This window comes from Vigna radiata, chromosome 2, assembly GCF_000741045.1.
Source record: "Vigna radiata var. radiata cultivar VC1973A chromosome 2, Vradiata_ver6, whole genome shotgun sequence".
Classification (NCBI taxonomy): Eukaryota; Viridiplantae; Streptophyta; class Magnoliopsida; order Fabales; family Fabaceae; genus Vigna; species Vigna radiata.
Window position 1 is genome coordinate 9,609,995 of NC_028352.1, and position 20,095 is coordinate 9,630,089.

At 33.4% G+C, this 20,095-nt stretch overlaps 2 protein-coding genes across 5 annotated transcripts; one reads left to right on the forward strand and one right to left on the reverse strand.

Annotated features, from left to right (window-relative positions):
• Nucleotides 1-235: 235 nt before the first annotated feature.
• On the forward strand, nt 236-7,564 carry LOC106776908 (protein RRP6-like 3). Of its 3 annotated transcripts, none has more exons than XM_014664390.2 (12): nt 236-544; nt 950-1,185; nt 1,280-1,378; nt 1,844-1,927; nt 2,082-2,168; nt 3,348-3,468; nt 3,816-3,997; nt 4,085-4,123; nt 4,799-5,304; nt 5,383-5,857; nt 6,108-6,775; nt 7,290-7,564. In XM_014664390.2, the coding sequence occupies exons 1-12, from the start codon at nt 337-339 to the stop codon at nt 7,294-7,296; spliced, it is 2,712 nt and encodes a 903-aa protein (XP_014519876.1). In that variant the 5' UTR covers nt 236-336; the 3' UTR covers nt 7,297-7,564. The 3 variants fall into 3 exon arrangements, with proteins under 3 accessions (XP_014519876.1, XP_014519869.1, XP_022634302.1); XM_014664383.2 differs by having other exon boundaries at nt 7,319-7,564; XM_022778581.1 differs by lacking the exon at nt 2,082-2,168 and having other exon boundaries at nt 7,319-7,564.
• Nucleotides 7,565-8,208: 644 nt separating this feature from the next.
• Nucleotides 8,209-15,685, reverse strand: LOC106756399 (NEDD8-activating enzyme E1 regulatory subunit AXR1). 2 transcript variants are annotated; one of them, XM_014638810.2, is made up of 15 exons: nt 15,411-15,685; nt 14,439-14,611; nt 14,200-14,363; nt 13,894-14,004; nt 13,454-13,533; nt 12,939-13,089; nt 12,767-12,860; nt 12,166-12,254; nt 11,832-11,905; nt 11,372-11,534; nt 9,937-10,022; nt 9,752-9,835; nt 9,463-9,643; nt 8,515-8,610; nt 8,209-8,442 (listed from the first exon to the last, which is right to left on the reverse strand). In XM_014638810.2, exons 1-14 carry the CDS (start codon nt 15,446-15,448, stop codon nt 8,527-8,529), a joined length of 1,572 nt encoding a protein of 523 aa, XP_014494296.1. In that variant the 5' UTR covers nt 15,449-15,685; the 3' UTR covers nt 8,209-8,442; nt 8,515-8,526. The 2 variants fall into 2 exon arrangements, with proteins under 2 accessions (XP_014494296.1, XP_014494295.1); XM_014638809.2 differs by having other exon boundaries at nt 8,209-8,610.
• Between the last annotated feature and the right edge of the window lie 4,410 nt (nt 15,686-20,095).

Here is a 20,095-nt window from a genome sequence, read left to right on the forward strand (position 1 = left end):
AATTTTTAGATTTTGGTATCAAAATTTTTTATTTTATCCTAAAAAAAAATTCTAAATTATATAAGTTAGAAAATTTCTTAAAAATAAATGAAGGTTTTCATATTTATGTAAAGGAAAATATAAGATGAAAAAAGAAATTTCCGAAAAAAAAAATTCAAACTGGGCTTTAACGTTTAAGCCCAATTACATAATCCAAATTTCAACATCTGACTGTGCCTCGACGTAAGCCAAATAAAAACACTTGCTTAAATCAAACTCCGCGGCTGCCAGCATGAGCGGTCGCCGCCTCCACCGTGTTCAGCACAAAACCCGAACTGAATCTCTCCGAAGAAGAGAATGAAAAACAGGATGCGCGTGACATTTACCTTGGCTACAGTAGCCATCGCAGCTACTATCATATCCATTTTTTTGTCCGCGCGAAGGCGCAAGAAGCACGACTCCTCTAGTTCGTGCTATTTGCATTCCGAACAGAAACCACAGAGTGCATTCAAGCGCGTATTATCGGACAATTCTTACACTCAGTTCAAGCATCTCAACAACGACGGTACATTTCACACCCTGCACACTCGTTTCTGTGTTTGGTTGCATATGAGGGAAGGAATACGTGAAAGTTCAAGTACTCGATCGTGATGCTTGTATGTAGTAACTATAGGAAATATGTCATTCAAAGACTTTTCTGTTTTTGTTCGTGCGATTTTTTAGCTTGAGGTTTAAAATTTGAAGAGCTTAATGGAGTTTGGAGATATTTTCCGGATATTTTATGAAATGGATTGAGTTTGAGGAAGCTTGAATCTGAAGTGGCTTGTCATCGCAGTTTCATAATCGAGATTTTTTTTTATACAGAATGCATAGAGCTAGAAATTCGTTGTTTTAATTTGTTTTTGGATTCTTCATTTAGTTGTATACGAAGGTTGTGAATATGAAACTGAGTTTAGTTGTTTTCTTGCAGAGAATGCTTCGAATTCGCATCCGTTTGAGGCGGAGATTACAGCATTTTTGAAAACTCCTCCGCCCGAAATTGAATTTGGAACTGTAGACTTAGAAATGAAAGATTCGTATGTTTGGGTTCACACCGAGACGCAGTTAAAGGAATTAGTTGATGCGTTGAGTGAAGAGAGGTTTTTTGCTGTGGATACAGAGCAACATAGCTTACGATCTTTTCTAGGCTTTACAGCATTAGTTCAGGTAATTTTGAGCATTTTTTAACACCTGATTGCTTATCTCAAGAATCTGTTTGATAAATTTGTTAATATATTTGTCTTTTTATCTCATGGAGCAGATTTCTACAGTGGAGAAAGATTATTTGGTCGACACAATAGCCCTGCATGATTGTATGGGCATTCTTCGCCCTGTTTTCGCCAATCCTTCAATTTGTAAAGTATGTAACTTACATATTTTGAAATTGTTAAAATTCGATTTATAATTTTTGGGGAGAGGTTTACTTAGTTTTTAAAAATGTAAAATATGATCGGAATAATACAAATTTTTCCCCCGTCTAATTATACTTCTGATCTTTCAGGTATTGTAATGTGGGATTCTGGTCTCTTATTTGTCGTGTTGTCATCTCGTGTTACATCTGAAATATCTATTCAGTCTCTAATGTAGAACATATAAGGGGACTGAAATTGCTCATTTGCATTGCAATACCTAGTGGACCTAATATTGGAATTTTGGGAGACTAAAATCATACAATTTTCGGAACTACATAGGTCTAGATAGACACTGCGTTAAAAACATAATTTCTATCGAAGAATATTTTAGTTGAGGTTTTTGTCTGTATTTTTTTCCATCCAAGTCTATTTATTACAGTTTCTTTCCCTCTCAATGGAAAATTTGTGGATAGGTGTTCCATGGGGCTGACAATGATATAGTCTGGTTACAGAGGGACTTCCACATATACGTTGTTAACCTCTTTGATACTTCAAAGGTGAGCTGCCTTTACATGTTGCTATTATTATGTTGCTGGACCATGTACCATACAGAATCTTCCCCTCGTGCATAACAGAAATGGAGAAGTTTGCATTTTACAATTGATTAGTGGTAACTTCTTCTAAATATGGTGTGTTGTTCATGTGCTGTAGGCATGTGAGCTGCTGTCAAAACCACAGAAATCACTTGCTTATTTGCTTGAAACTTACTGTGGTGTGACAACAAATAAATTATTACAGGTTTGACTTATCGAACTTAATCCTTCACTGAATGAATTTATTAATATGCTGGGATAACTATTACTTGGTAAAATGCAATACCTAAATTTTTCATTTGCTCATGGGCCAGAGTGTCTACAATTAGTTTGAGCATTATAAAAGAAATTATAAAGTTATGCCATTCTATTAGCTTTTCCCAATGGATGGTAGACTTTTTGAGTCTTATCTAGAATGGGAGAATTTCTCTTCCATTCAGGGAACTATTTCTCTTTTATAAAGATTTCATAACATTCTTTGTAATTATTCTTGCACTTGTTTGTTGGATAAACCTCAATTATAAATTTCTTTTGTACACAAGATTACAAATGAAACATTAGAAGGAGTTTGACCCCTAGCAGTTGAGATTAAGACTGACATTTATTGTAATGAAATGGTAAACCGTTACAAATGTGTTGGAATAACATAATAATTGAGTATTGCTTGAATGGTGAATTTATACCAGACCTTATTGAACAAAAACAGAGAAAAATATAGAGATGCACTTTAAAAATACAATAGTTTGATTATAGCACGAAAATTTAGTGGTGAATTCATGTTCACAATCACGAGGGCTGATGTAGTAACGCATCTATTCTGACTTTCTACTCGTCATAATTTAAATTGAAATTTAGATTGCTCTAGCAAGTTAGAAGAGATTTCTGAATCATACATTTGAATAGCTCCGTTTTCTACTTTTCATAAGTAGCCATCTGAACAATGAATTATATTGTGCCTGCAATCGTTTATAATCTTGTTATATTGGTTATTAATGATGCAGGAAACTGGATATTTAATGAGTTATATCAAAGAATAGAACTTGGTTTCTTATTTAGAAATGAGGTTAATAAACCCCAATTATGAGGACACTGCAAAACTTTGAGTGTTCGTGCCTCTCAATGCCAAGAGGTCCCAATTCTCTCACAAAATATTACAAGATGATCTCTTTTTCCACCTCACCTCGAATATATATAGGTGACATGCCCTCTTGAACTATCTTACCTTACTAACCTAATGTCCTTAAGTACTAATGGAGCTATCTAACAAACGTTTTCCTATTTCTTGTATTAAAATCTTAAAAGAAAGACACAATGCTATTATTCTGTGTTTGGGATGTTTTTAGTTAGTGTTCAGAATTGATTTATGTTATATGCTTAATTGTAGCGTGAAGATTGGAGACAGCGCCCTCTCTCAGCAGAAATGGTACATTATGCCCGAACAGATGCACACTTTCTGTTGTATATTGCGAATTGTCTGATCAATGAACTCAAACAACTGGACAACGGTATTCATTCTTGTCTTATATGAGGAAAGTGAGAAAAGATAGAAACGAAAAGAAGTTCTGATAAATGCTAACCATTTTATTTAATACCCAAAAACTTTCAAAATCTACCTCATCAAGCACTTGTTCCTTTTATATTTTGAAGGAAAACATTAATTTATATCTGAAACATGCAAGATCTGCAACAAATGATTATGGTATGGCCTTAGCATTGTTTCATTTTGACCAGATAACTTTGATGAATTAACTGAAGAAATAAGTTTGATATTTGTCACTTCTCATCTCAACAATTTCTTAGGACGTCATGTTAATGTTGTTGGGTCTAAATTCTAAATTTATTATTATGTCAGAAAACTCTAGTTCCAGTGACAAATTCCATTTTGTTCTTGAGGCTAGTCGGCGTTCAAACATGATATGTTTACAACTTTTCACAAAGGACATTGAAGCATATCCTGGGGAATCTTCTGCATTATCATTATTTTCGCGTCAAGTGTGCAGTCATGGTTCTACGTCTATATCAAATGAAACCCAGGTTTGCTGCTTCCTGTTCAGATTTGAAGTATTGTGAGTGGTCAAATTGATACACTGTTCTAATGTGATCTTCTGATTATGGCTTTAGAATATTGTGAGGCAACTATGCGCATGGAGAGATCTGATGGTGAGTTATGATATATAAAGGATCCTTAATTTTAGATGCAATTATAGAATAGTTTTATAAATATTACTATGACTATCAGTCTTTCTTAACTTTCTTTAGTTTAAATACTGCTTTAGTTTGCACATTATGAGATGGAGCATAAATTCATTCTGTGCTCGTAGTCATTTGAGAGATCTCGTCATTTTTTTTTTTCAAAATGTGGCAACATTTTTTATGTTGTCTGGCAAAATAAAACTTATTTTAATAATGGACTAAAAAAAGAATACATTGAGAATTGGTTTTCTGGTATGTTGAAAATACTTGATATATTCAGTTAATTACTGGTGGGTTAATTTTATAAGTCTATTATATATAGCCATAGAAATATTTAGGTTTAAGTTCATTTCTGCCATAGTATATCCAAAAAAGAAATCTACAAAACTAACGTTGTGATGGATTTGACTTATTTTGGAGAATAATCCTTCTTTTGCTAACTTTAGTTTTTTGGGGGAAAAAAACTATTATTTTCTCATAAAAAAGGGTTTCCAAGCATGTGCTTAGTTAAAATGAAATAAATTTATAAATGAAGATTATGTAGCTTGTTGTACAAATTTTGATGTAGTGCTGAAAATATTCTATTTGGTGCCAAAAAATTGTTAGTAACATGAGTTGATTATTCTGTGGCATGTCCTTCAGGCTCGTATTCATGATGAGAGCTTAAAATATGTACTCTCAGACCAGGCAATTGTTGCTTTGGCAAGTCAGCCTTCAGCTAGTTACTCTGAAATACACAAGATCATAGCCCAGGCTGACATCAATGTGGAAATGGGTGTGAACTCTTTCATCATTTCCTCATCTCCTGTTGTTTGCAGTCACCTCAGTGATATCTATCATATGCTTGCAAACAAGTTGGTTAATGATGATGATGATATTTATTCAGTGATTCTTCAGAAGTGTATAGGTGAAAATGGGAGTTGTCCGCTTTCAATATTTAATTATGCTTTGTTGATAAACAGTAATCTAAGACCTAATTTAGCCCATAAGCAACTGGGCCCAAAGAGTTCTAAACAATATTCTCGGAAGGCTTCTCGAGATTTGTTTGTTCAAAAGTTCTCTTGTAAATCTCCTGTTTATCACAATTGCCGGATATTTGCTAATGATGGGAGGCTACTTTGTTATTGTGACGAGAAGAAGCTTAAATGGTTTGTGCACTTCATTTTTTCCTATGTTTTAGACTAAGTTTCTGTTGGTTTATCTTAGATTAATATTTAGATTTCCAGGTATCTTAGTCGGGATCTTGCAAAACTTGTTGATGACGATCCCCCAGCTATAATGCTTCTTTTTGAACCCAAAGGCCGCCCAGAAGACGAAGACAATGACTTCTATATCCAGAGCAAGAAAAATATATGTGTTGGATGTGGTGAAGGAAATCACTATTTACGATATCGAATCATCCCATCTTGTTACAGAATACATTTCCCTGAGCATTTGAAAAGCCATCGTTCTCATGATATTGTCCTACTTTGTGTGGATTGCCATGAGGTCGCACATGCCGCAGCAGAAAAGTACAAGAGAAAAATAGCTGCTGAATTTGGGATTCCTCTCTACCTTCGGAGGGTAGTTCATCCAGGTCAAAAGACTAAAAAACAAATTGAAGAGAGTGGTGTATCTCCATTACAGTTACGAACAGCTGCTATGGCTCTTTTACGCCATGGACCAAGAATGCCTCTCAATCGCCGAGAAGAACTGACTGAGGTTTGCTTGTATTTGTGTTGTTATTTTGGTTGCTTTGACACAGTTATTGACTATTGTAGTTGTCCACATGATGAAATTCTATTCAGTAGTTTCAAATAAACTAAACTTTGTTAGAGATAGCCAAGTTAAGTTGATCTGTTTAAGGAATTCTTTGCAGATAGATTAGATGCATCATACCTATAAAATATGGGTTCTACATTATACTTCTGTAGTGATTATCATTGTTAGTTATTTGTTAATTTACATGCAGATTATAAAGAGATATTATGGAGGAAGGGACATATCTGACGAAGATCTAGAAAGAGCTTTGCAAGTTGGCATGACGCCTCATGAAAGAAGACGATTTGAGAAGAAGAGAGGGTTTTCTTTTAAACATTCTACAGGGAGTACTGCTACAGTGCCAGAACAGAATAATCATATTGGTTGCTCACCCAGAATGAGTAATGTGGATGACTTAAAAACTGATGTTCATGATGGCTCATATGAAAATGAAGTAGATACGGAGCTCTTTATGAGAAAAGATGATTTTAGAAACTCCACTTCAGCTTCTGATCTTACAGTTAACGGACCTGACTCTGCAGCTTTGAATGAAGATGAGATTACAGTTGCAACTGCAGATTGCAATGAAGGCGGTGACTCTGCTACTGTAAATGTTGATAACAGCTGTCGGAACAGAACACAAACAAATGGACTTGGTGACTTGTCTTGTTCTCCCAATGATGAAAAATCTATACATACCGAACATAATTCAAAACTCTCTCTCTTGGGACATGGACCTCATGGGAAACAAGTTGTAGAACATTTACTGAGGGAGTATGGTGAAGATGGCATTCGAGAGTTTTGTCAGAGATGGAGACAAGTATTTGTGGACGCTGTAAAACCACGTTTTCTTCCTGGTGGTTGGGATGTAAAACACAGGTATGCTATGATTATACGTTCTTCTATCTTTCTAACCACGAGTTGTCATCCTTATGCTGGTCATTCATGCTCAATGAACATCTATCTCATATATTCAATATACCTTTTGAGGCATATTGATATCGAATTTGTGTTACAAGAACATAAATTATACTCCTCCTTAAAAAAACTGAAAGAATATAAACAAGTCATTTTCTAGTTGGTGCAGAAAAGACTAATTATTTAAGATCCGAAAAAAAGAGGCTAGTTTTAGTTTCATACATCATACATTGCGAATATAATTACATTCAAAATTCGTCATCACATTATTTTGACAGCCATCTAATCTATTTATTTACTTTTAACTTAGTTCAGTTTCCAAGGTAATTGATGATGCTTAAAATCGTCCTTAATATATCTTGTTAATATCCCAAAATCTTTATAGGTTATTTTTACTGTCTATTAGGTAGTTATTTGCAGTACACTTGTAATATTGATGTGTATAGAAACTGAGTTTATCATTCCTTTCCTCGAGGCTTTGATTTTGGACACTATTTTTGCCAGTGGAAGAAGGGACTTCGGGGAGTTCAGTGTGTACAAACCTGACAAGAGAGCAGCTTCAGCCACTGCAGAGTAGTTACAGTAACCTGAATGTTTTTTGTACTTCAATGCCGTCAGAAGCTATTTGATAGACGTTAATTTCATTTTTTTGTTGATTTTACTATTTGAAAACTCCGAGTACTTTCGCCTTTTTGTATTGTAACGATAGCAAAAGTAACTTTCAAGGACATTTTTGCCATGCTCTAATTATTCGAACACGAGTTTACAAAAGCAACAACGTTGTGACATGTTTTCCGAGCATAACCTGCATTTAAACGCCTTGAGCGATTAAATGAAAAACCAGAAGCAAATTCTAAGAGAAAGAACCATCTTTAGCCATTCCAAGCCCATCCATCAGCGGCTAAAGCATTAAAAAGGATCCGCCCCTTTTATTTGAAAAAAAAAAATCCCATTTTCTACTTTACAAACTTTAAAATTAGGGTAGAAAGTATATTGACTGAATATAACGTTTATTTTCATTTGTTTTTCTTTCCTTATAAAACAATTTTCTTTATATATGAAGAAAAACCGATACGTAATAAAAGATAGTAGAGAATAAATGAATGAATATTCACGATTAAAATTAGAATTAAATGCAACTCGAAAGATACTCGACTAAAATTAGATTATGGGTGGATTGTTACATCTGCCATTTTGTTTAGTGATATAGAAATGAGCATGCTCTTGTTCTGTTCCAATAGACTCATTTTTCTTATCTATTCTTTTTCATATATTTATTTTGGCAGGAATGAATAAAAGGCTTTAGGCTTCAGATTGTAGCGGATGAATACAAAATTTTAGTTAGTATTGTGCATGAAAATTCGACAACCTGGCAGCTAAAAAGACACTTTAGATAACATGTAGGCGAATAATTCATTTCATTAGGAGAGCACTTAAATTTTGCAAATAAATATCTTCCAATATTGATGTTAGTCTGACATCCATATTCGGTTACAAAATTTGTGTATAAAACAAGAATCCACTTTTGTCCACCTAACGAGCAAAAAAGCCCTCGGTAGTGAGCATAAGATTAAAGGATAAACGATTGTCCGCTCCATCAAGCCCTTATATCTTCTTCTTATATAAATCTATGCCAGAACCATTAAAAGTTATGTTGAGAATACGAAATTGAACCATAGTAAAAAAACAGCAACTACTACCATGACAAGCAGTTATAGTGACAACAGCTGTGATTTGTGGTCAATGCCGTTGAATATGTAGGTTCCGGACATTGGTACGAATTGCTTTGTTATGAGCTGCGAGAAACATAAATCAAATGATTCCTAAATCAAATACAATATTATTCTTAAAAGGGACAAACAAAATTAACTTCCTCTGTTAGAACATTCATTTAAGACGATTTTGGAACACAATGACTACCTGAAACTACAAAATCCCATTTTCATACGGTGAACGACAGCCTCGATTCAAATGCATCGGGAGGAACGTTTAATCGAAAAACTGATTTTCCAAGACGATAATAATATCAACAGGAAACTTCATCCACTATAAATGTGGGCCATATGCACACCACATATTTTTTGTGTAGTCCAGAGCTTTTATAAAATTATTGCCATGTTAATGCCCAAATCCACAATCGTAACTCTTGGACTCCATTTTATTTTCTTAAAACACCTAAGATTTTGGTTTTATGTATACGGGAACAGGTAATTGATAAAATAATGAATTGGGGTCCAGTGAATAGGACATTGAGCAGGAATGAGGATACTGCTTTCTGGTTTTGTATCTGAATCTGGATACACAATACCCGGCCAAGACGGGCCATGATCATTGGGCATTGAACGCCTTATGATGAATTGTGTTGGAACAAAGAAATTTTTTTATAAAACCTCCCTCGCTCAAGCAGAGATCATTTCAAAAGATGGGAAAATACAACAAAAGGCCGAGTTTATCTGACTTATTTTTAAGCATGTAAATGTGTATTTAGTGTCTCCTGTGTTAACTTCCATGGCTTCGGTTAATGGAAGATAAAATGTGACTGGACCAAGACGAGGATGTAAAATTTTCTGACTACAGGCTAAGAAAACAACCCAAGACGATAAAAAGCTTGCAAACAAGACTTTTCAGGATGAACTAGAATAGCTAACCTTGATCACTTCTTGCGATGCAATTCCTCCAACCAAAGCAGCAACAGCATGAAGCTCTGCAGCACCAAAGCGACACATCTCGTTGATAAGGTCCTCAGCCAAAGTGGCCCCATTGCATCCCAAGTCATTAAGTAAGCCGATTGCTGTGCTCTTTAATCGAGGTATATCCTCGTCCATGGCACTTCACGACAATCAACGAATAAGTAAAAGCCAATCTCAGAAATAGGTTCCATTATAAAACAGGAAAATATTGAGATTTTAGACCCTGAACAGTGTGAAGCATCAATACCTGTCAAATTGGCCGGGAAAACTATTGTAATTGGCAGAAAACCGGTCAGCCGCTCGAAGCAAAATATAAATTCCCATGGCAATGCTGTAAACACAAAAAGCAGCTTTTCAGCAAAAACAAATTTCCACAGATTAATTTGTAATATGAAAACCATCCAGAAACATAATCTATAAAATGAACATAACCTGGAATCCTCATCAGTTAAGTACTTCTGTAAATCAGGTAAGTTTGGAGCATTAAACTCATCTTCAATTAGACGGTACCTGCAAACCTACAAAATGAAAATTAAGATCTGTACAGAAGACTTTGCAGGCATGTTCAATCGTGCAATTTGTCATATGCAATTCAAAATCAGTGACTCGGCAAGATGGACAGATGGCATCAGATCCGAATGATAAGGAAAATGAGGCAAAGAATGCAACCCACGTGACAAGAAAGAGTGACTGTATCAAAAAGTTGTTAAAGGTGAAGAGAAAATGAGGAATAAAAGGAAAAGGAGATGGGCAGAGGAAGGGGTTGAACCTTGGCAACGTCTTCCCACTACTGGATTTTTCTGTCATGAAATCCTTCTTTCCCTCTGATAGACTTCCCTTCTATTTCTGTTTTGTCACTTTTATGAAATAGTGGAATAACGATTGTATTGATACTCACTTGACTTAATACAATCTTCTTTTCCTTATCTGCTGCCTTTAATGTTTTGGGGTTCATAACACAATTGCACTACATACTAGACAAGGGGGGGGAAAGAAGCTTTGAGGGAGAAATAAACATTTGCAATCATAGACACAGAATATACCCAACTTCCATGATTCATTAAGAGCAATAATGATAGAAATAATACTCTACCATTAACAAGAACTTGGTGGAATTTTCAATCGATCTTTTTGGTCCCAAAAAAATAAATAGTGTAAAATTTTGAATGTTCATTCTACAGAGCTACAAATTAAAAAAAAAAAAAAATAGCCACATTCTTAGAGTGTAAGGAAAATTGGGTCATAGAGTGGAACCAGAATGAGCAGTGATGGAATTAAATAGAACCTAACTAATACTTAATTCATTTTGAGCCAGCTTAAAAAATTTTAATCTAACTAAATTAGATTATTGCAGCAAACGGATGAAAGCAAATAAGCTGCCCTTCGAAGAATTCCTTAGAAGCATTCGCTTAATCTAACTTGCACAATAAAGAGCATGTGTAGGTTATACATCATCTTATTTCATTTAAAAGACAGTGAGGTATACCACATGAGTAAAATCCACAATAGTTAAGACTTTTCCAAGAAAAGAATGCCAAGCTCTTTAAATTAATAGGTTCTAATAGAGAAGTTAGACAAGGAAGCCTCTGAAAAAGTTAAAATACATAAGTTGATTTTAACTCATACATGAGAAATATAGTCAATTTACTTCTTGGATTCATTTTATATTTCTCTCTAGAAAGTGCTTGTTATGAAGTTTATTTAAACTAGCCAACTGTCCATTATATATAGATAAGCAAAGACCTCTTAAGACGGTGATGTGATAACTAGACAGATTGAAGCAAATCATCATTCAAAAATATGGAAATCATTCACAATCATTATTAGCTATATAAATTGAATCTGATCTGAAAGTTCACAAGCTTACTTTGAGTTTTCTTGCATTTTTACAGAAGCTTTTAATCGTTGACCTTGGAATGCTATTTGAATCTCTACCAATCTTCTTCAATATACCTCTCGCTACACGTTCTATTACAAGAAAATCAGCCTCAGCTTTGGCGTGATAGATATTCTGCAAATTCACATATTGCCTGCAGGAACATCAAGATATCTCAGGTAAATAAACTAACTGTTCAAAAGGAAAGAACCAGAGATATTTGGCTGAAACTATATGCATGAAGACAGCACAGAAATTGATTTAAGTTTATTATGTTAATTAGAAAAAAGTAGAGGATATATTATTTCCTCTAAATTAGAGATCTTGTTGCCCATACACTGCTATAAAATAAATATAAATATTCTATCATGATTTTTCAACACTAATAATCATTATTTTTTAGAGAAAATAAAAATTGCTCTGAAAATATGTAAAGCTTTTGGCTAATTACTCAGTGGAAGAAGTCATATCCGGTATAGATCCTTCAAGAGGTGCCTCCCCGCCCCCTTCATTTGCAATGAAATCCTGCAAAAGGGTGAGAAATGTACCATCAAATCACCAAAGTATAGGCAATCAATCAAGATCACCCGCACAAATAACAGTTGTCTCACAGCAGTAAATTACGACAAACTCACAGGTAACAACTTTCTGTTACTACTCCAGCTATCAATTTCACAAGTTCTAACTAATTACCATCCAATAAAAAACATTATAATTTTAAATATATAAGATTTTCTCCACATCAAGTGAAGCAAAGCCGGTATTGCAATGACAGAAGCACCAACCTTCAGAGCTGCCACCAATACCCAAAAATCTGACGAATTAGAATCTACTTCAGCAGCACTATCATTTAGTATCTGTTGCAACTCCATACCTATGAAAGTACACAACATTAGAAAATAAATCATATTTTTTATTGGGCTGCAGAAGTAAATGCTCATACAATAGCTAAGTATTCTAGTTTTAGATGAAAATAATTATTTTTTTATTGAAAAAAAATGAAAACAAGAAAAGCAATTCACATTACACCACCCTTAACTGGTAAGGACACATTCTTCATAGCAAGCAGTGTATGGATTTGTCATTTTTCATAGCGGAAGAATTTTCCAACAAACAAGTTTATAGTAACTTCATTGCAAAACTCAACATATAGATTTTTGGAACCTTAATATAGAACACTTGAAATTTAAAAAATTAAACAATTTTCTTTTGTTTTATTCTTGTCCCGCCTCCAAGTATAGTGTCAAATTTAAACCTACAAGCTCTAAAAAAAATCCATAATCATGCTCCTTATCCAATAAAGCAAAAGGACAGAGAGAGATTCTTGAAATCAAGATTAAAAATGGAAAAAAGTTAAAATAACTCAATCTAAAATTATTTACTTACTAATTCCTCGGGGAGCAAATACTTTGAATGATGAATCAATAGCCTCTTTATAATTATCCTCATCTTGTGCAACCATCCCAGCCTTAAGAAGCTCCTACATAGTTCACATCCAAAGCTAATCATATAACAAGAACAACAGTAGATAAAAAGACTAAATGATTAAACAACAAACCTTGAACTCCTTCTTTTCTTCTCTAGTCGATGGAAGCCTACCACCATGGCTTTTTGCCCACTCGTCAGCCATCTTGACAAGAATGACAACATATGGTATGTGCTTATGGACCACAGGATCTTGAACATTCAAATCAATGTCATCAGCAAATCTGTACATAAGCATGAAATAAAAATTAAAGTGAAACTGGGGAACATGTCTATGGTCTCAGCTTTTCGAGAATTACTTAGGTTGACAGGACTAGTGACATTGATGAAGGAAAAACCAGATCTTACTATACAAGCACACGAAATGAGCAGTAAAATGAACAAGGGTCCAACCTAGTGGAGTCCAGGAAGGGCACATGTAAACAGCCTTCACCCCAATACTGGAGACTCTGGAGGCTATTTCCACGATTTGAGCTCATGACCTCCTGGTCATACAGCAGTAACCTTACCATTGCACCAAGGGCCAAGGCTTGCCCTTATCTTAGCATAGAAAAAAATTAGCCAAAGAAAGATAAAACTACTCTATACCTCTTGAGTTCAGGCCAAGGGTTATTTAAACGTAGATCATCCAAGAAATGTTCAGGCTTTGACTCAATCACATCATGTTCCTAATAAAGCCAACAAAAAGTGCTATTAAACCAAAGCATGCAAATTGTGTTGATGCTCACAGAAACACAAATGCTTTAACAAAGGTATTTTCGCTTTTGTAGTTCATGCATATGAATAGAAAACAAAATTTAGCTGCAGTCAATATATTGCAATCCCAGCCACTATTTCCCTTCTCTTCTTAATTCCATTTTCCAAATGGCCACATTCAATTATTTTTAAATTCATGACAAGTCAAATATTAGATCAAAGTTAAATTGGTGATAAAATTAATATGTCATTTCCCCAGGCGTCATATCATTCCTTGAACCTGTAACATTGTAAAATATAATGAATTTAAAATTGTCCATTTACTTAATTACCTTCACACTAATTCGAACAAACCCTGTAAGGCCATAGGAGCGAGCAAAGATCAAAATCACATTTGCCTCCCTGCAGATTCGGTCAAGCTTAATCATTGAATATTCCACGAGCTGAAAATTTATCAAAGATAAAGATTACCTTTATTTGAATAATAAAGATATATTGTCAATTGATGAATTGATAGCTTTCTTTCAATGAGAAAGTTACACGGAAAATCAGAATTATGAACATAGGCAAACAATTATGTTTGCATACAAACTCCAATTATTTATTTCATAGGAGATGTGCACATTATAGTAGCATACCTGAGTGGCAACGACCAAAGTAAATTGAGAAAAGAATGATGGATTTGTCTCAATCAATGTTTCAGGAGACTCTTCTACAAACTTAGCTTTAACTGCGTCATTCAGCTCTTGAAGAAATGAGCAAACACATTTTGCCTTTGACTTTCCAAGGCTTGACTCGTCCACTACAAGTAAGAGAATAAAATGAGACCAAAAAGAGTTTCAGAAACACATAACCAGTGTACAATAACAAGTTGTACCCAAAAAATTGTTTCCAAGGTCGCCCTCTTCGACTTTAGATCCATCAACTACAGTGATGCTTCCAATCCCACCAAGAACAAGATTCTTCAGTGTTTCAGAACCCGTTGGGCCACAGTTAAGTAAGCAAATACTAGATTTCTCGAGGGCTGCTTGTCCTTGGTCACCCCATATTCTGCATTTTCAAATAAATAATGAAATATGGATGAGAGATCAAGAGATGTCTCCAAGACTGGCCCCAAAGAAGTTAATAGAAATTGGCAAGACAAGCACAATCTTCTATTTAAATCTTCAATTACTAAAATGACACCATATTTTCACTTCATTTCCTGTTTTTATGTACAAGAGTGAAAAACTTTCTATTATTTTCAGTTTCTATTATTTCGTATACAAACTTAAAATATAAAATGAAACATCGTACCTTTTCTCAAACCAAACTACTTTAAGATTCTAATTTCAGATCTAAATACATAAAACACAAGCATACAGACAATATTCACAACAAAGGAAGCACGAGAATGAGAAAAACAGTTCTCTTCCTGCCACTAAAAATCAAAGCATTTCACTAAACATAATGACAACTAGTTTCTGCCTTTTGCAAATTAAAAGCAGCTCCATTCCAAGATGCATCTATCCAAACACAGCAAATTCCATCCGAGTTCATCAATAGTTCACTATATTTAATCAAATCACCAAACCCTTAACACCGTACCAAAACAAAAACACCAAATGGACCTTCAGCCATAGCACTGTCACACGAATTCACACGCCTTGAAAAAAAAAAAAAAAAAAAAACTCCACTCGTTCAACTAGTTAACACACGAATCAATTGACGCATACCACAATAAGAAAATTCAAAACTCATACAAAAAAATTAGTTCTCCGCGCCATAGAGTTCGCTAGGTTTTTCAGAGGAACAAGGTTGGGTTAGAGCGAAGTGGAAATTTAGGTAAATGAGAGAATGACGAGAGTACCTGAGTTGGCGATCGTACTTAACCTTAGGTTCTGCCATTGTTGAATTTAGACCTTTGTTTTTTTCTCTCTCTTTTTTCTCACTCTTTCAATTGCTATTTGTTTGGTACTTTGGGAGTAGTAGTTTGTTTTGCTTACTCCGAACGCAGTGTATCAGTTTCAGTTTAGTTTGTCGAGTGGAAAAGGGAAACTTGACGCCACGCGTTCAACAGACGACGTCGTGCGATCTCAAGTTCAATAGATATTCGGATTCTGGATCACTTTTTTTTATCATGCAAGAACAGAAGAAGAAAGGTATGTAATGTAACCTACGTATTTAATCACAATTATTAATTATTACAACACTTAATTGTATTTTAAGTCTAATAAATTTGAATATTTTAATTTAAGTTTACTATAATTTTTTGTAGTTTATTGCAACACTTTTGGATATTTTTTATAGGATCATTTGATTGTTGTTTTGATTTCTCAGTTTATTTAAGTCTCGTCACTTTCATGATTTCTTTTTATTTTATATTTTATAATTTTGTATGATTTTAAAACTTATAATTTCATAATTTTATTCCAATTTTAGTAATTTTATAATTCTACACATTTATAATTTTAAAATTTTATAAAATCTTATAAATTATAATTTTATTATTTTCTAATTTTATTGTCCATCCCTAAGTTATTCCAGGTTAAGCACGTTTAAACATGGAGTTCTTATGAGTTAGACTACTGAAAAATAAATGTATTTGTTGATATGAGTAGCCAAATCAATTCTTTTTAAGTTATCCTTCAACTCTATAGTCTCATACCTGTACAGTCTCTAGATCCCTCTCATTCCAGTGTATGTTCGATTCGTCCATGTGTCCCTTCCACTGAAAGTCTGTTAGGAGTCGCTCCTTGTCTATGCCTCTTGCACCGGTGATTATTCTCCGCCCTAGTTAGTGTCCGGGTGTCACATTTATAATGCTATAATTCTATAATTTTATAATATGTAATTTTATTAAAGAGACATTATGTTAAGACAAATACAATTTAAGATTCGCTCTCTTATATAGTTAGAAAACATAATTATGATTTATGAAAGATCTAGTTTATAGGATTGTTGAATTGTGTCTTTTTTTTCTACAAAGAAATTTTATATATATAGATATGTGAAAGAAAGAGTTGACATAAATCATTTTTCGAACATGAAAACATTTGGAGAAGTTTTTTATTGTAGTATGTATTAGTTCTGACAATTTCGTTTCACAATCTACGAGATAACACGTTTTTATTATTATTTTAGATCCTACACATCTATTACATTTACTACTTTGTTTACCATGCATATTAATTAATCCTAGTCATTGTAATTTCATAACATAGAAATAATTCACATGTTCTAATCTAGCATGTCACATATCATATGAATCACCAATATAAGTAGAAGAAGAAGATTCATTAATATTTTCATAAATGTTGAGTACAAAGAGACTTTGATCACAATATCTCATTCCCACAAAAATATTATTTTTTGTGAGTACAATCTTGTTAGACTCTAATAATACTTTAACACCCACTTTTCCAGTAGTGCTACAGAGATTAAATTAACTCTTATTGATGGCACGTGCATCACATCACTCAAGGCGTCTTTCTAGATGTGAGCTTAAGAATAACTTTCCCCTTTCCCAAAACTAGAGTTGTCCCAAAATCACCGAGGTAAACGTGTTCTTCTCCATCCCTTACATTAGTGCAATGGGTAAAGGTACTTCTGTTTGCACAGATATGTCTGGTAGTACCAGAGTCTACCACCCACTTGCTCACATTTGTTATTAAATTTACTTGTGAAACAACTGCAACAATAATATCATCTCCTTTGGCTATACTTTTCCTAGGAGGATTATCATTTCTTACTTTGTGCCTACACTGTGGTACATGATGGTCTGACTTTCCACACACGAAACAAATTCCTTTCTTCTTAAAAGTGGGGTTAGATATGTTAGGACGAGATTTTCAAAAATTATTTTTTCTATTGTGATCAGGTTTGTGTTCGTACCTTTTTGGAGTAGGTCTGTCTTCTACCATATTTGTTTTTGCAGACAAGGCTTTGGCCCATGTAGTAGCACATTCCTTCCTATTGGTATATTCAATAATTATTGTGTGTGATGAGTTTTGAAAGTGACATTTGATTTTGTCTATGTTTTAGCTATCTAGGATGGTGGCCTTTTTTCGATCAGAAGTTTTGAAACAAATCAATCCGGTAGAAGAATGTTCTCTACCTTTATATCTTCAAGCAGTTTGTGGTACTCATTAATTTGAAACTTTATATCCTTATATTCAATCATTTCCCAATGGTAGTAGTTCCCAATAATGAACCTTTATTGGACGACATCTTCAGCAGTGTATTTGAGAATCGATGAATCCTAAATACCCTTCACCTCCTTATAGGAATAGTACACATTAAACAAATTGTTAGAAAGTGCACTACGTAAAGTATGTCGGCATACTTTGCATGAATCTAATCTTCAATTTGTTTTGAATTTAGAGGAAGACATGAGTTTGGTTTTAGAGATGAAAGAGCAAAAACGACTTTGTACATGTCAAAATGGGTTGATACACGTTCTTGCTAGCGTTGAAAATTCTAACCAAAGAGGACTTCGATTTTTGACACATCTAGAAAAGGTTTTACAAAGATTGTTTGAGCTCTAGAAACAATATTATGATTCTTCAGGTTTGAATTGTTGTTGTTAGCCATAAGTCCATAAAATTGTTATAGAAAAGCTGACACAAAACACAAACAGAGATTTCTCGAGGTGTGTAGATCATTGCCCTTAAGGACTTATCCACGGTGTGTTGTGCAAGCCCCATAATACAACAAGAACTTCCTAAAAATTTCCGAAGATATCATAACTAGCAAAAGAACTTTAAAAGAGTATAAGAATAAACTCATGATTTTACATGAAAGAAAGGAAAAAATGAAGAAATTAAGAAAAGAGAATGAGAAAAGTGTTGTGTGATTTGAAGGTGAGCATAGGCTTCTATTTATAGAGTTTGTGAACCAGCCATAAAGCCCATGATCCAAAAGATCCCCCAAAAATTTGCTAGTGAATACGGTTTTAACAAAAAAACGTTGAAAACAAAACAATAGATGTTGGGAACGTGTCTTGCGGAATATCGTTGGAAGTAGAATGAGACTTGCGGGCAAAGCTCGAGGGCCATGTACGTCAACTATGATTCTTCCGCAACTAAGGGCATTAACTTTTGCAATATAAAGTTGGTTTTACAACACTTTTAACCTAAAACCTTAAGGTAATGAGTTAATGGTTCTTCCCCTTTATATAATGTTCCACTTTTTTATTTCTATCCAATATGAGATTCAGACTCACTTGGATTTAGAAGAATGCATCACACACATGCCATAAAGGAGTTATTCACATTGTAGTTTCAACCGCCCAATTTTTCTCAGGGTCCATAGTTAGATTTACTTACGAATATGGAACTTGAATTGACAATTTTATTAAAGAAAGATAATTTCGTTTGGAATGAGTATGCTACACTAACTTTGTGGCATTGAAAATAACAATCACCTCATCACCTTTTATCTTTATCCAATTTTTTCTAAGTCATTTGCTTGTTCACTTGAGTGGATTTGGGGAGAGTAATTGAGAGAATTTGAAGATAAATTTTTTTGTTGTTTATTTGAGTAGATTTGGAGATAAGTGAGACTGGATCTAGAAGTAAATTTTTTTAATCTGTCACATAAAATTAAATCTTACACTAATTCTCACAAACTTTATTTCCAAATTCACCCTCGTTTATCTCCAAATTCACTTAAATAAACAACAACAAAAAAATTATCCCCAAATCCTTTCAAATTTACTTAATTACTCTCTTCAAATCCATCAATTACTCTCCTCAAATCCACTCAAGTGAATAAATTGTTAGAAGCAAATGATTCAAGAATAAGAAAAAGTGTAGTGCTAGATCACGATTCTCAACCTATTACTTTTTTGTCCAAGAAATTAACTCAAAATATTAATGTCAACATTAGTTCATAATTTTATTACTTGTCTTTTAAATCTTAAACTATGGTATGTATTTAATACTTAAGGAGGGACTATATCATTTGGTTACTTGTGTAATTATTTTCTCTTTTATACCATTTAAACAATGTCATTTAATATTTGCAATACTATAATGGGATTTAACTTAAAAAAATAATATAAATATATTTAATGAGATGCATAATTTTCTTTCATATATTTTTTAGTTGAATAGTTTTATTCTTTAATAATTAAAAATCATTTATTTATTCAATAGAATAAATAACTGAATACTTTTTCTTTTATTTAAATAATTAAACATATGTTTTAATATTACTTTTACAATTATATATATATATATATATATATATATATATATATACACATATAGCTTTATCGTTTTTATTTTGTAATTAATTATTCATAAAATCATAAAACTATACATATTTTAATGTAATAAAAAAAAGCAATAAGAAAAAATAAGCACGTTTTCGTCAGTAAAATAAAGCTTTATTTATATATTTTGAAAAATATGTAATTCCATACAATTTTTGTAATATTTATATATTTTAAAAGAATATGTAATCCCATATATTTTTTACAAAAATACAATCAAATTGTTAAAATTTTTATAAAGGTAAACTTTATCCTTCTAAACATACTTTTTAACTTTA